The sequence below is a fragment of the Marmota marmota genome, unplaced genomic scaffold (assembly GCF_001458135.2).
Source record: "Marmota marmota marmota unplaced genomic scaffold, marMar, whole genome shotgun sequence".
Classification (NCBI taxonomy): domain Eukaryota; kingdom Metazoa; phylum Chordata; class Mammalia; order Rodentia; family Sciuridae; genus Marmota; species Marmota marmota.
In genome coordinates this window covers 187,037-202,899 of record NW_026000101.1, presented here as the reverse complement: position 1 = coordinate 202,899, position 15,863 = coordinate 187,037, and the positions used below count along the sequence as shown (strand labels likewise).

General features: G+C 58.5%; 1 protein-coding gene across 1 annotated transcript in view; it reads right to left on the bottom strand.

Annotated features, from left to right (window-relative positions):
- Whrn (whirlin) overlaps positions 1–15,863 on the bottom strand; it is a gene marked incomplete at its 5' end in the record, with an annotated part of 85,546 nt that overhangs the window by 53,427 nt on the left and 16,256 nt on the right. Inside the window, 2 exons of the mRNA XM_015492092.2 lie at positions 1,013–1,138; positions 8,844–9,065. Of these exons, the coding sequence (XP_015347578.2) occupies positions 1,013–1,138; positions 8,844–9,065 (348 nt within the window). The remainder of the gene's footprint in view (positions 1–1,012; positions 1,139–8,843; positions 9,066–15,863) is intronic.

Genomic DNA, 15,863 nt, shown 5'->3' with positions numbered 1-15,863 from the left:
CTCTTTTTATTCACATGGGTCCATGGGAACTCACTCACCCAACAAGCACAGGACCTGTCTGTGCACTTACTGTCACGAGGGCCCTCAATGCACCCCACAATACCCTCTAGAAGAGGGACGGGGAATTGCTCCGAGGCCCCAGGTTCCTTTCTCCCCAGGCCCCTTTCCCATCTACCTCTCCTGCCCTGCAAGGCCTGGCTCAAATGCCACCCGTGCCCACGGCTGCCACTCGGATCACTGTGGCTGTGGCGTCCCTGGCATCAGGATGGAGCCGAACACTGGCTGCCACCTATTTCAGTGATCCGTGTCCTGGGTCAAGTGTCCTCATGAGCACAGTCTCCGCCTGTCTCTCAAGTCACCTGCCCTCCCCAGTAGGGTGCTGAGGGTACAAGTGAGATGGCGGGATCCAGGCTCCTTGGGCTCAAATCCTGCCCTCAACCCCCAGCTGTGTGACCTCAGACAAGTCCTCGCATGGCTCCATGCCTCAGTCCCCCCACACCACACCCCCAGAAAAAACGGGAAATACCCAACGGTGCGGGGTACCTGAGGGTTGGTGAGAGGGCACACGTGAAGCGAATCACATGCTGGGCACACAGCTGGCCCTCTTTAAAAGGTGAGCCAACCATGTCACGTTAATAACTGTCATTTTAATAACTCACTCTGGGTCGAATGCCAGCCCTGAACCAGCCCAGGGTGGCCCTGACCCAGCTCATGGCTTCTTGTCCTTCCCCAGGCACCATGACAAGCTCTGACGTCAGGGCCACCACAGGCCATCAACCATGTTTGGAAACAGCAGCCACGGAGGGCGAGGCTGGCCCAGGGCCCAGCCCCACGTGGGAGGCTGCCCTGCGGCTGCCCAGGCTGTGGGACAGGGGCACAGCGGCAGGGAGGGCTCCCCAGCAGGGGCCTGTCCTCAATGGGTGCTGACTGCTGGCCGAAGTCTAGGGAAAATCAGCTGCAGCAGCCCCCTGCACCGGCCCGCCCAGGGCTGCGCATGCGCCGGCCCCCTCACCTTGAGCCCGCTGCTTTCCGCTTCCGAGCCGGGGTCCACACCCGTGATGTAAATGCCCAGGCCGTACTCGGCGCCCCCGCGGATGGTGAGGCCCAGGGAGCGGCCATCCCCCAGCACCAGGTTGACCTGCAGGAGGGAGAGCGGGGGACATTAGCCAGGAAGCCACACCTGGGGAGATGGCAGCCACAGAGCCCTGCCCAGCCCTGGAGGGCACCATGGGCTTGTAAGGAGCCCCAGTCACCCTGCCAGATCCCCTGGAAGGTGCCGCCCCACGGTGTCCCTGCCCCGTCCATCAGCGTGACAACTGCAGTGAAAGGGAGGACAGAGGACCTCCCAGGGTCCCCTTGGTGCAGACACCCAGGACAGCATGTCCCCCTCATGCTTCAGCCAGGGGCAGACTTCAGGCCTGGGGACCCAGCCCAGGCCCCTTCACCCTCCCTCCCTAGGATCAGGGCTCCGTTCAGGCTTGGGGCCACCACTACCCTGCGTCCTCAAGGTCCCCCATCTCCCCAGGCCCCACTCCCGGGGTCTCCTGCCCGGCCACCACCCTGATGGGCCACTTGGCCTTTCCCTCCGCACACAGGAAGCGCCCACCCAGAGATTCCCTGACACCATGCTGTTCAGGAGGGACTCACGGTCCCAGGGGGCAGAGGGTGGTCAGAGCACAGTGGGCAGCGCAGGGCCCTGGTCCTGCCTGGGGGAGGTGGCGGGGGAAGGGGCCTCCTGGTGTCTCAGATGAGCTCAGAGTCAGGGGCTCACAGGAGGGAGGTGGCGGTGCATCCCAGGGACATGGGATGGCATGTGTCACATGCAGAAAAGCGAGCCTGGCTCAGGACCTTGGAGGTGGGTCACAGAGGATGGCTGGGGTGGGGGAGAGTTGCACATGAGGACAGGCAGGAGTCCAGAGGTTCTGGAAGGTTCCATAACCTCTGAGGAGTCTGCAGGAATGCAGTGTTGAGGTGACCGGGGTTTAAGGCCCTCCCTGGTCCCTCATCGCATGCATGTAGGTCTGTGTATTCAGGAGGTGACAGTGTGGGGGTCACTTGTGTCAGGGCCAGGGCCAGGCTACTGAAGCTCAATCCTAATGACACTTGCTATGTACATGGCCTCGGGCAAGTTGCCTCACCTCTATGTCTCAGTTTCCTCATCTGGAAAATGGGCTGATCACCAGCCACAGCGGGGCTGCCCTGAGGGCCGACCTGGAGAGCTCAGCGTCCTGCCGGGCCCGGGAAGCCTGGCTCTCTGCAGAAGGGCCTCTCAGGAAGCCCTCCCGGAGCTTCCCCAGGGCCACCTAGTCAGGTGGGGGGAGCCAGGGCCAATACTCCAGCCAGAGCACCTCTGGTGAGCCAGGGCAGGGTGCAGCCAGCAAAGAATCCCAGGGTCCCTCCAGATGCTCCTGACCTCGCAGGTGACAAGACAGGAAGCACAGGGCTGCGTGTGCCTCCTGGGAAGGTGCAGAGGGACCCTTGGGGCCGGGGCCGGGGCTGGGGGTGCAGCCTACTGATAGCTCACAGAGCCACAGAGCGGCCTCCCTGGGAACTGCCCTCACCCAGCTCCTGACCCTGCCTAGGTCAGGACACCTCTGTGGCACTGTCCCAGCTCCAGGGCTCCCCGTGGGACCCGCGGACCTCTGCTGTGACCGCCACACAGTCCATTCCTCCCTCGCCCAGGATTGTGACCCCTGCTCCATCACAGCCTTGGCTCAGGCCGCTGCACCTCCATGAACAGACTGCCACTGAGTTGAAGCCTTGAGAGAGCCTTGACTGGACTCCTGGGCCTGGAAACCACGGGAGTCAGTGGGGGAGGGGCGGTGCAGGGCCACCTCACTGTGGCCGGGAGGACCCGGCTGTTTCCTGAGGGCCAGAGCTCCCTGCGGTGCTTCCTGTCCATCTCTCTCCATCCACCGTCCGCCTCCTCTGCTCTGACCTCCAGCCTCTTGCCTCCTCTCTCTCCCAAGGACACACATAGTGACAGGGGCCACCGATAATCCAGGATCATCTCCCATCTCGAAAGCCTTCCCTCAGTCACTTCTGCAAAGTCCCTCTGGTCTTGAAGGCACGACTCACAGTTCCTGAGGAGGAGTGGCCCTCTTGGAGTGGGGACCGCGTCCTCCTATAGACTAACTCTTCCCAAGTCCACTCCAGGGCGCCCAGCTGGGGCAGAGCTATCAGAGACAGCCACTGGCCGGGAAGGCGGCGGGCGGCGGGGAGGGCAGGCATCTTGGGGGCACCCTGGGGGCCCAGCGCCAGCACAGAGCACAGCCTGGGGTCTAGACCTTGGCCCCTCTGGCAGGACGGCCTCCTCCATGCTGCACCTCTAGAGCACGGATGGAGCCAGGTGGCCCGGGGTCTCCCATGTGGCTCCTGGTGTCAGACCCCAGCCCGGCCCCTCCCCAGCGCCAGGACATGAAGATGTGCACAGGCGGGGCCGGGAGCCCTGCACCTCCGCAGCCCCCCTTCAGGACCGAGGATGGAAACCAACATCCCCTGACGTGGGGATAAAACAGCGTTTATCACAGAACTGCAATGACACGTCCACCAGCCGCGAGGTGACCTACCCCGTCACTCGCTGGAAAGCCAAGCAGCATCTGGCAGGATCAGAGTCCTCTACAGCGCTGTAGGTGGAGCAGCCACAGTGCAGTGACACCGATGAGGCCACCAATAGGGATATGACCAGGTGGGTGACAGGGGTGTGAGTCCTGCAAACAGCTGCCCCGCCGCCTCGTCCCCTGAGCAGATTCAGATACTGATGGATCAAGGTGATGCAGTGAGCAGAGGACCGCATGACCGCGTGTCTGTGTCCCTGGAGGGAGTCACCCCTGGCTGTGCAGAGGCTGTTCTCAGAGGGACACTAAGGGAGCCAAGGATGAGCCAGAGGACCCGAGCACGGCCTGTCTGGCCACTGGCTCAGGCGCCTGCCTCCGTGCTCTGGGGAAGGACGCCCTGGGCAGCAGGCAGGCGCTTTGCCGGCCACCTGTGACTGCCCTGGAACCTGAGCGCAGCAGCATGAAGCCGACCTGCTGGGGACACAGGCCCTCATCTGTGGCACAGAAGTGGGCCACAGCTCCAGCTCCAGCTCCCCGGAGGCCGGTGTCCATCAGCAGATGAGCGGATAAAGGGTGGTGCAAAGACCCCAGGCTGCCTCCTCCAGGAAGCCTTCCCAGCCGCCTGCCCAGCCCCGGGCAGCAGATCTCCCTCCTCGGCTCCCCAGGGCACCCGAGCCTCTCCTCTTCACAGGGCACAGATCCCACTGTATCTCATAGAATGTGCCAGAAAGAGTCCTCCCTGTCTGGATGGAGTGTCCACTAAGGGCACCTGCCCCTGCCTGCTCACCCTGGGGAGGTAACACAGGATGAAGGCCATGATTGAGGGCCTGTAAAGACAGACACCTGCCTCGCCCCTGGGCTCCACCTGGTCCCCGCTGAGACCTCGCCCTGTCATGACTCTGCTAAGGTGTCACACGCAGTCCCAACGTAAGGACTGAGGGGAATCGCCTCCGACTGCTTCAGCGCACGGGGAGTGGGGAGCCCACAGGCCAGGAGGGGACCCCGGAAGCCTCGGCGCGGCTGGTGGGGTTGGAAACGGTTCCACCGCGGGAAGAGTACGGGAATGCTCAAAGGGTTAAAAATGCCATCTCCAGGGGACACAGCAACTGGCTCCGGGGTTCAGACCCAGGGAATGAAAGCAGGGCTCCCATCTGCAGGCCCGTGACCCCGTGACCCCGTGGTGGCAGCAGCAGCCTCCACGGCAGGCGGACAGTGTCAGTGACCCAGCGCCGGCCAACAGGTGAGGGATGAACAGACGCGGCCCACGCCCTCCCCCGACATTAAGGTGCCCTGGGGTGCTCAGGCCACGCAGGCAGAGCCCCAGTGAATGCGATGAGCCTCCCATAACAGGAGCCTCCAGAGCCCGCTGGCCTTTCTGACCTGGGAGGACACACACGAAGGCGGCCATCTGCGGAGCAGGCACACGCTCAGACCCGGTGTCCTGGACTGCTCAGCCACCACACTGGCGTCCGTGAGCCCCCAGCCTGGAGTCAGTCTCCCAGCAGCCCTGGCTACAACCGGGCAGCGTTCAGCCTGAAGGACAGGAAGCTCTGACACACGCACAGTGGACACTGAGGACACTGTGCTAAGTGACAAGAGCCAATCACAGAGGGACGGACACCTTGCCCTCATCTGAGTCACCGAGAGGGGCCAAAGTCACAGAGACAGAGAGCAGAATGGTGGTTCCCAGGTGGTTCAGTTTGGACCTTAATGTCCCCCAAAGCTTGGTCTCCTGTTGGTGGTGTAGTGGGGGGGAGTGGACACTTTAGGAGGTGGTAAGAGGGTCTAGTAGAAGAAACGATGTCCCCCGGGGGGGGGGGTGTCCTTGAAGTGGATATTGGATTTTCTCTCTGCTTCCCAGCCTACATCACACACTCTGCACCAGGCTGTTCTGCTCACCACTGGCCCAGGCGACCTCAGACTGAAACTGTAAGCCAATATAAACCTTTCTTCCTTTTAAGTTCACTTTTCTCTGGTGTTTCCTCACAGCTATGTAAAGCTGACTAAGGCACCAGGGTGGGTAGAGCGGGGAGCAGGGCGTTGTTATTTAAAGGGTTTTGGTTTTGCAAGGAGAGGAGTTCCGGAGGATGGCGTTCAGCAGTGTGAGTGCATTAGCAACACAGAACTGCACAGGAAAGGGGGTGACCTGGGCTCTACCATAGAGAGACTCAGAAAGCTAAATCCACCACCCCGACCCCATGTGACTTCTCTGACTTTTGAGGACAGGAGGGCCATGGGGAGCCCCAGAGCAACACAGGAGTCCTCTTCCATCTGTGGAATCTATTAACCAAGAAAAATCCTCAAGGTCAGAGGCCTGGGAACCTGCTGCCCGTGAGCATCACCTCGCTGGCCGGGGACACACAGGTGACAGAGGTGAGGAAGTGCTCCTCCCTCCCTGGAGAGTTGGGGGGACACCAACACCAAAGGCATGACGAGGACAGCTGCTCAGAGGCCACAACAAAAATTGCCAACTCGGGAAGCCATGGCCACACTCTTCTCTGCACTTCTGCAAAGAGCAGCGAGCACCCGGGTCCCCACAGGGCGCAGGGTCCCATGCTGCAAGTGTCTCGGGCCTCCGCTGTGTTCGGGGCCCAGCAGGTTCCACTTTAATTTAGTCATTTGTGTCATAAACACTAACTGAGCAACCACACGGTCCCAGGCACGAAGGAGCCACCTAGACTCAAGACCAAGGTCCTCACTACCAGGAGCTTACCTAGGTGGGGGGCAGGGGTAGTCTACTGCTGTGTTCATTCCACAGAGGAGGAAATGGTTAATGGAGGCTCAGAGAGGTTATGCAATTTGTCCAAGGTCACACAGCTGCCAAGATTTGAACCACTCCTGCCATACTGACACTATCCCATTTAATCCCCATAATAAATCCAGCAGTGAAATTGGTGAAGACCCCTCTCTGGTGTTGTCTGGGGTACTTCCATTGGTCCTCCCAGGTGCCAGATTCTCTCAGCCTCGGCCTTATGCATTCTTATAGAAGTTACTCCAAGATGCCCCGAGGGGAACTCATCTACCCTCATCCTCCCACCCACAGAATTCCAACAATGATGTCAATGAAGAACTGGGCTCAGTTCTACTTCAGGGCCTTTGCACATGCTGCCCTTGCTGCCTGGGATTTTCAGCTCTCAAAATGGGACAGGAAGCCTCCTTCTCCTTCTGGGGGTCTCAGCTCAGAAGTCATCTTCTCAGAGAGAACCTCGCTGAACACCTTCAGGCACCTCCCAGAGCACCTCCCTCTCGGCTTCCCACAGTTACTATGGTTTGAATGCATCCTTCCAATTGCATATAAGGGAAACTCAATCTGCAGATTCATATGCTAATGGTATTTGCAGGGGGAGCTTTGGAGAAAATAGGATTAGGTCAGTGCAGCTGGTGTGTGGGTGGGTGGGGGCTCCCCTGGTGGCACGGGTGGCTTTAAAGAAGAAGCAGAGCAATCTGAGCTGGCGGACTTGCTCTGTCTTGCTATGTGATGTCCCCTGCATGTCCTGGGGCAGCAAGAGGGCCTCATCAAGGCCTTTGGGCTTCCCAGCCTCCAGAAGAGAGCCCAGTGAACCTCTGTTCTTTATAACTCACCCAGTCCGTGGTATTTGTTGCAGCAACAGAAAACGGACTAGGACACCCATGTCCCTCATCGTGCTCCTCTGTGCTCCTTTCTGGAGCAGGGCCTCAGCTTTATCCCCAGCTCCCAGGACATGTCAGGCACACGGGAGGTGCGCCACAAGGACTGGGGGGCTTATGGAGCACCTCCCTGCTGCCACCTGCTGAGTCTCTATAAGATGCGGATGGTGACCTGCACCTAGCAGGTGGCTTGGAGGACTCAGGGAAAGGTGCCTGGGTACAGAGCCCCACCAGGGAGGAGAGGGCTTGCCAGAAAGACAGGGAGTTTGCTGCCCAGCATGGCAAGGCTGGCCGTGAACACAACCCAGCCACAGGCAGCCCTCGGAGATGGCCAGAGAGCATGCTTCCCTGGTGGGGAGGGCTCAGGAGCTGCCCGGCCTGGCGACCTTGAGGAGGCCCAGGTGCCCGCAGACCTCCCAACAGCGACCAGAGGCCGCGGTGATCTCCTGAATGCTGCATCTTGAAGGTGATCTCCTGAATGATGCTGCATCTTGACGTTTGAGCAAAGAACACCAACGCATTAAATAAATGTTATGGTCTCATCCACAGGAAAGGGAGAGCGGAGAGAGTCTCCAGGGGAGGTGCCTGGCCTGGAGCCCCAAGCTGGGCAGCTTCCTGGCTGTCAGGATCCAGGTCCTAAAACAGCTGGGAGCTGGGCAGGGGTTACATTCCTGGTCTGGGAGCAAGGCACACAGCCAGAGAGAAGGCTAAGACCTCAGGGACCCAAACGTCTTTCTCCTTTATTTAACAAATAGTCCACTTGTAGGGAGAGGAAGGCTCGGTAGGGGGCATTTTTTGATGCCTCTGCCTCCTCCTTCAGGTGACAATACTCCATGATGTGCTGGACAAGCACCCCTCCCCCAGCTGGTCCTGCCAATCAAAACGCCTGGCATCCCGCCAGCCAATCGGGTGTCCCACCTCTTAAGCAGAAGGACACAGACAAGTCTTGGCAGAGATGCAGATGCTGCTCCTGCAGGCAGTGCCCTGAGTGCCCCAGCCTCACCTCCGGGCCTGCCCACAGCCTTCTAGTACATTCCTCCTTGGCAGGAGTTGGCTCAAGTCCCCCTGCCAAAGCTTCCCTGAGAGCGCGGTCAGGGCGGCGGCTGGAGGCCTGCGGGCACCTGGGCTTCCTCGAGGTCGCCAGGCTGGGTGCTCGCGGGGCCCTCCCCACCAGGGAAGCATGCTCTCTGGCCATCTCCGGAGGGCTGCCTGGGGCCTGGGTCAGGTTCGCGGCCCGCCTTGCCATGCTGGGCAGCCATCGCTGATAGAAGGACACCGCCACCAGCTCTCTCTCCTCTCCTTTCCCAGGAGCTGATCTGGGACCTGGTGCACCAGCCCCCCAACCCTCGCAGGGGGTCCGTGCCCTAGTGCCTAGTGGACGGCGGGAATCTAGATCCCAGGGCCAGTCCTGGGCCGGAGCCGCCCATCAGACCAGACTGTCCATCCATTTGGCTACAGCAGGGAGAGAGACCCTCATGACATCCCAGTCCTGGGGGCAGCTCAGCCTCAAGAAACCGAGGAGGAAACAAAGCCCTTCAAGAGGGACTCAGGGTAAGGACAAAGCCCCGGCCCAGCCCCTGCCCCTGCGGGTCACCACTTTGGGTTTGGGAGGCGCCGGTCCTGCTGGGCATGGGCCCCACCCAGCCGCCTGCAGCTCACCTTTTTCTCATCCCCGCCTTGCAGGAGGCAGAAGCCACTCCTCCGGTCACCCTCCGGCTGTCTCAGAGCGCTGCTGCCCTGGGGGTTGGGCAGGCCCGAGGGCGGGGAGGTGCTGCGGCCCTGCGGGTCCACCCAGGTGTAGATGTGGTTGGTGACATAGCCCCCAGGGATGCGCCCCGCAGAGTACACAGACAGCACCAGCTTCTTGGAGCCCTTCAGAGCCTAGAGAGAGAGGGGGACACATAGTTAGAGGGAAGGGAGCACTCCCCCCTTGCCATTAGGGAGACCTTGCTTCCTCTCAGGACCCCACATGGAGGAGCCATCCAGCCCCCAAGTCGGCCTCCCCGCCCCAACATTTACTTTTGGCCTGTAGAAATGGGGACACCTGCCTCTCCCCTATCTTCAAGCGGACCCAATACAAGAAATCTGATCTCCTGGGATACCTGCAGGCAGAAGCTGCCCAGCAGGCCCAGGCTGCTGTCCCCAGCAGGGCCTGCTCACAAGGCCGGCCTCTGTGCACTTGGACCCTGTCTGATAGGTAGGGCCTGCTGCGCATGGACCTGCAAACTGGGGTTTGTGCTGAACACTTGCCTCCTCTCTAGGCGTCTGGAATGTGGGGGCTGGCAGAAAGCCCCCCATAAAACCTTTCTAGGGCTCTCTAACGAGTTTCCTGGGCAGGCAGCACTCCACTCCTGTGGGCACAGTCTGGTGCTGGAGGAATTCAGCCTCGTGACTCACCGAGGGAGGACCCTCGGGAGCCTGGACTTCCTCTGGATTTTGCCAATGTGTCTCTTCCTTATGCTCATTTTGGTTTGTTTCCTTTCGATGTAATAAATATTAGCCCTGAGTACACAGCCGCCAGCCACCGGTGCCCACGGGTTCTGCGTCCGCAGATTCAACCAACTACGGGCCAAACATATTTTTTTTAAATGGATCTGTACTGAACCGGTACAGACGTTTTCCTTGTCATCATTCTCCAGACAATACAGAGTAACAACTACTCACACAGCATTTGCACTGTATTGGGTATTATAAAAAATCTAGAGATCACAAAGCATGTGCAGGATGTGTGCAACTTGTGCAAAACAGACGTAAGCATCAGTGGATTTTCATATCCAGAGGGGGTCCTGGAACCCATCACCCAGAGACCCAGGGACAACTGTGTATTCTGAACCCACTGAGCCTTTCTAGTTAATCACTGAGTCTGGGGGTGGTCTTGGGGACGCCAGTAAAATTCTAGGTGAGAGGCAAATGAAAAAAAACATTGATAATAACAATAGCTTAATATTGTTAAAGGGCCTGTGGGTGTTGGGTGCTCCACCCTGCATCCACATGTACTATATCTCATGAAATTCTCAAGGGATCCAATCTTGGGTGTTGGGAGTGATCCACTACTTGGATAGATATGGAGGGAAATCACCTGCCCACACGGCTAATAGGGGCTTCCTTTCCTACAGCTACTCATTTTGAGTGTAGACACCATCTCTGTTTTTTAAAGGCTGGGTTGGAACAACCACACAGGGTGATAATCCTGAACTCTAGGCCCTGGGTAGAAGCTGAGGTCGCCATATTGCTTTCCCACAATGCACCTGGAGCGGTGATGACGATGCTGACTCCGAGGCAGTCGCTAGGTGCCAGATTAACTGCAAGCGCACCGCATGTTAGGGACTGAATGTGTGTCTCCCCCCAAATTCCAATGTTGAAGCCCTACCCCCGAATGATGACCATTTAGCCATGGGGCCTGTGGGAGGCAGTTGGAGTTAGCTGAGGTCCGCAGGGTGAGGCCATCGTCATAGCAGAGAGGGACCAGAGTTTGTTCCTGTCTCCTCTGAGGACCCAGGCATGTGGCCATTTGGAAGCCGGGAAGTGGAGCCAACCACACTGGCACCCCGAGCTCAGACTCCCCGTCTCCAGAAATGGTGGCAAATAAATTCCTGTAGTGGAAGCCGCCCCCACCTCTGGCACTTTGTCCTGGTGGCCCTGGCTCCCTGGTGGCCCTGGCTCCCTAACCACCCGCAGCTGGAGGCTCTTTGAGTCACTGAGGACATAGACACATACTGAGATTTTATGCTGCCATAAAAATCGTATCAACAAAGAGTTTGTAAAGCCATGGACATGTGATATATCTTAATGTTAAGTGGGGTCAACTGGCTACAAATCATGTTGCATGGTATGGTCTCAGTTATTAAGAGAAAGAAAAATCATACGGGGAAAAAACCAGGGAAGTCCCGTGCCCGCGTTCAGTGTTTCTCTGTCGAGTGGGGCTGCGGGTGATGATGTCTTGCTTTTCCTGCTTCTCCATAGTTGCCACATGACCCACAGCGAGGGCACACTGCTTTCAATGCCACACACACAAATAACAATGTGCCTTAAAAGGAGGGCCCCTGGGCTCTCAGCACACCCCCCGCTGCCCGGGGCTCTCCAACTCCCAGGACCTGGAGGACAAGGGGACCAAGGGCTGAGCTGGAAGAGCCAGCGGGGGGCCCTGGCTGTGTGCAGGGGGCTCTGATGGGCAGGCCCCTCCCAGAAGAGGAAAGACGGGCCCCAAGGCGCTGGGTCTCCACTCGCAGCCCTGGCCTGAGGTGGTAGCTCGCCAAAACACTGCTTTAAAAAAGAATTATTTTAAGATGATAAGCAGGGAAAGATTTAGTGTTCTTTCGGCATCCCCAGGGCTCCCCAGTGGAACAGTCAGGAAATCGGATCTCTGTTAAGTTGGAGATGCAGGACAGAGGAGCCTGAGACCAGGTGTGCTTGTGCCGTGGTAAGGTGGGCACCAGGGCGTGTGGCGTTGGCAGAAGCTGGAGGCCACCGCATCCTGGGTGCCCCACACGTGTTCCTGACCTCCCTCCCCGCCCACCACTCCCTCCTCCACAAGGTTTTGACTCACTTCTCTGCTGCTGCTCAAATGGCCTGCCCCCTCCTCTCCCTCTGAGGGACACTAAGAATAAGCCCCATGATTCATTCAACCAAGGCTGGCGGAGGGCCTACTGTGTGTCAGGCCCACAGGGAACAAAGCCAGCAGCCTGGTGAGGGACAAATACCACCGGGCACACAGTAGGTCCTGATGACGCTTGCAGTCCCTGAGAGACCAGCATTGCCCAGCACACAGTGGGTCCTCATGACACTTGCAGCCTGGTGAGAGACAAAGCTTTACCTGTCACATAGTAGGACCTAAGAAAAGGCTGGTCTGATTAGGTAAGAAAGTAAAGAGTTCCCCCCACAGAAATGGGAACCCCTAGGGACATGCTGTGCAGCCACAGTGAGTCTGGACAGCTGTGCTGGAGTGAGAGCAGGGAGCGTGGAGGGAAGAAGAGGCCGAGGGCCACGGAGTCAGGCACTTCCACCACGAGTAGGCTGCGTGCCCCACAGGCAGCACCGTGAGGTGGGGAGGGACGATACCCATCTGTCAGGGGTGAGGGTGAAAGGAGGTGACAGGCAGGAAGTCCGGAGCCTTGCGCACAGTAGGTGCTCAGCAGAGCCCACTCGCCTGTCTCCCGGGGAGTATCTGCACGGGGGAGGGGAGCTCAGATGCCACCGGGGAGCACTGTCCCAGGAGTTCAAAGGGAAAGTGGGGGAGAGGATGCAGCCACGCGCAGCGTCATTTGTATTCCTTCTCGTGGCCACAGCGGAACCCTCTTGGTCAGTGCTATAAATAGGCCGGCACAACCTTGAGAACCAGAGGTCCACGCCTTTGAGGAGAACACCGTGGAGAGCGGCTCTGCAGAGGGCCCACGCGCTGCCCGCCCACGCCCAGGATTTTACAAAAGAGGACTCTGAAGTCCCTAGAGGGGAAGGGACAGAGGGGCACAGCTCAGGACACAGGAGGCCAGCCCAGGGCAAGCCCCTTCCCCTCTGCACCTCGGTTTCCCCGTCACAAGCCTTCGGGGCTCGAAAACCTGCCACTCACTCAGCTTAGGTCACTCTGGAAGGCCCGCTGGCCACTCTTCTTTGAGGGTAAATGTGGCCTTCTTGGAGGACAAGGATGCCCTCTCCCGTGTTGCCTGTTTGATTTCGCTGGCGACTCTGCAGGAAGCAAGGTTCCTGAGTCAGCACTTTCAACACCCAAGCGGGCTCGGAAGATGGCCTGGGCCCCCTGGACTCCGCGGGAACGCCCCTCCCTGCTCTTTAATTTAACTACAACACGTTGAGCGTGGCACGCAGGAAAGGAGGGGGCCCCCCTGAGAAGCCGGGTTCACCTTCCCACCACCTCCCGGCCTCGTCCATATTCACTACTGCTTCTTTATTTAAAGGGCAATAGGAGGAGGGAACTTCTAGAGCAAGCTCACTACTGCCTCTCCCCACCAGCCATCCGCCAGGCTTCTGCTACCCCGGCCACCCGGGGAACTGCAAGGTCCCACTCGTGGTCAGCTGTACCGGGCCACTCACTGTACTTCCCTGGTCAGCGCGGGCCTCCATAGCAGGCTGCACTGTGCCACGGGCTCGCAGGTGACCTGGGGCTGCTAGCTCCCCTTGCCAGGTCTTGGTTTTGCCCTCTAGCAATGACCAAGTGGTACTTAGTGATCACTAAGGTCCTGCCCCAAACAAAACTGCTGTATCTCCCTGGCTCAGGGAGCCTGATGTCAGGGTCTTGACAGCAGAGAGATCAAGGCCTTGGAGACACACAGGGATCAGTCTCAGGCAGGCCTGCATGTGGGCTGGGCCCGACAAACCACCTCAGCCTTCCCCATCCCAGGAGTGAGCTCCAGGGACTGTGCGGGCCACTGCTCCCAGGTCATTGACCCAAATCCTTGGATCTTGTCCAAGACCCGGGACTCTGAGGTTCCGTATCAGTTGGGAGGGGGCCATGGAGATCTCAGGGGTAGCAGGATGCAAACCCCAACTCGGCACCTCAGGAGCAGCCGGGGACCTTCAAAGAACCTGAAGGCCAGGGGTCAGTGCCCCCCAGTGGCACTATGGCTGTGCCCTTGCTCTGTAGACAGCCACCTGCAGACAGTAAATCACAGGTAACACCTACATTAAAGCAGCCTGAATTCTCCACCTGCGCAGGTGGCTGGCCTCTGTCTCCACATCTCCTCCCACTTTCTCTGTAGCTACAAGAGCCATTCAAATGGGAGGAATCTGGGGAGAGTCCCTGGCCAATGAGGGTGGCCACCAGAGCGCCATGTTCCCACGCTTGTCCTCACGGGCCTCCTGGTAATACCGACCCTGGGGCTTGCCTGCGTCCACCCTCTCCATCAGACTGGGCAGGTGGCATGGCTGAGACTTATCCATCACCAGAAGACAACCCACCTGGGCAGCGCTGCGAGGAAGGGACTGGAAATCGCACGTGGGGGTCGTCCAAGTCAACAGCTCGCTACTTGGCTTAACGCTCTCGGAAGGCGAAGGGCCCCACTCAGCTCTAGAGAGTCAACTCTAAAACCCCCAAATCAGAGGCCAGGCTGACACCCTTCTCTGCAGGGCAGAGGACTGTGGCCTGGCCTGGGGGCCACGTGGCAGGGAGAAGGCCCAGCACAGCACATGCACCAAACACAAGCCAGATCGGACCTCAAGGGCACAAGATGGTCACTACTGAGCATGTGCAAAAGAAGGTCCCCAGAAGCCCCAAGTAACGCTGGTGACTCATCCAGCTCACTCTGGGGCACAGACCTCTAGGGGCAGGCTCTTCTTTTTTGGGGAACAGAGATTCTGAACATCAGGAAGGAGAACCGTGCTGAGATGAGGTTCGTGATCTGAAAGGACGATGTGGCTTGCTCCTTCCGCCCCGCCTTTGGGTTCAGACACTGCATAATGGTCCTCGGGTCTGCTGACGACCTCCTGTGTGGCACTAAGAAAATCACCTAAGCTCTCTGTGCTCAGGTCTGCATTTTGCAACTGTTAGCCAGGTGTGACGATGCATGCTTATAATCCCAGTGACACGGGAGGCTGAGATAGGAGGACGGTTAAGTATGAGGCCAGCCTCAGCAACTTAGACCCTGTCTCAAAACTGAAAAATTAAAAGGGGATGGAGATGTGGTAGAGGGCCCCTGGGTTCAATCTACGTACCAAAAACAAACAAAAAAAAGCAACTGTTGTAAGAATTGTTAGGATAGTGCACACCACCTACACCGTACCTGGCACACACGAGGGCCTATGTCCTTACTAGGATGATACCTTCCTGAGTGTGCCCGCTCCTTTTCCCAGCACAAGCTGAAGGCGTTCTGTGAAGCTGACTCTATATGGACCCCAGTATAAAGCACCTGGAGCTCCTTGCCGGGTCCCCACCTTCCTTCCTCATAGGAACCATCCTTTCCTTTAATCCGCCTTCCTCCTATCTGCCCTGCCTTCCTCCTTCAGCTTCTCCCTCCACCTCCAAGAAACCCTCCCAGATTGTGGTGGCTCCTCCGAAGGCACCAGCCTACTTCTCTGTTTCTGCCACCGGCACCACCATAGGCTCTGGGTCCCTTTCATTCTCCTGTCTTTGAGACCACCAGACGAGTCCCAAGACACACTGGAGCTTGTTTTCTGTATAACCTCCCCTTGCTCCTTCAGACTCATTCATTTGTCCATCCATCCATCCATCCAACAAGTACTGAATGAGGTTTCTATGTGCCGGGGGCCCTGAGGAATCTGTTCCAATTAGGCACAGAGAGCAGCACTTGGGCTTGAAGCGAATCAGACCCAGGCCACCAGCCCACAGAACACACTGAGGTGAGCACAGAACACTCAGACCCAAGTGGACTCTGGAGAGGGAAGCAGGAGGGGCTGGGACCTCAGCTCTGGAGCCAGGCACGGGACCCCAACCTAGCTCTGCCACCTGCAGCCCTGGGCAGTTACAGTGGCACTATCTCACAGGTGTCTGTGAGGATTAAATCAAACCAGCATGTGTGCGTGTGTGTCTGTGTGTACGTACGTGTGTGTGTGAGTGTGTGTCTGTGTGTACATACGTGTATATATGTATGTGTGAGTGTGCATATGCGTGTGTCTGTGTGTACGTACGTATATGGGTGTGTGTGTGTGTGTGTGTGTGTGTGTATCCCCCCTGATCCCCCCCCCCCGGTGCAATAGTAGACCTGGAATATC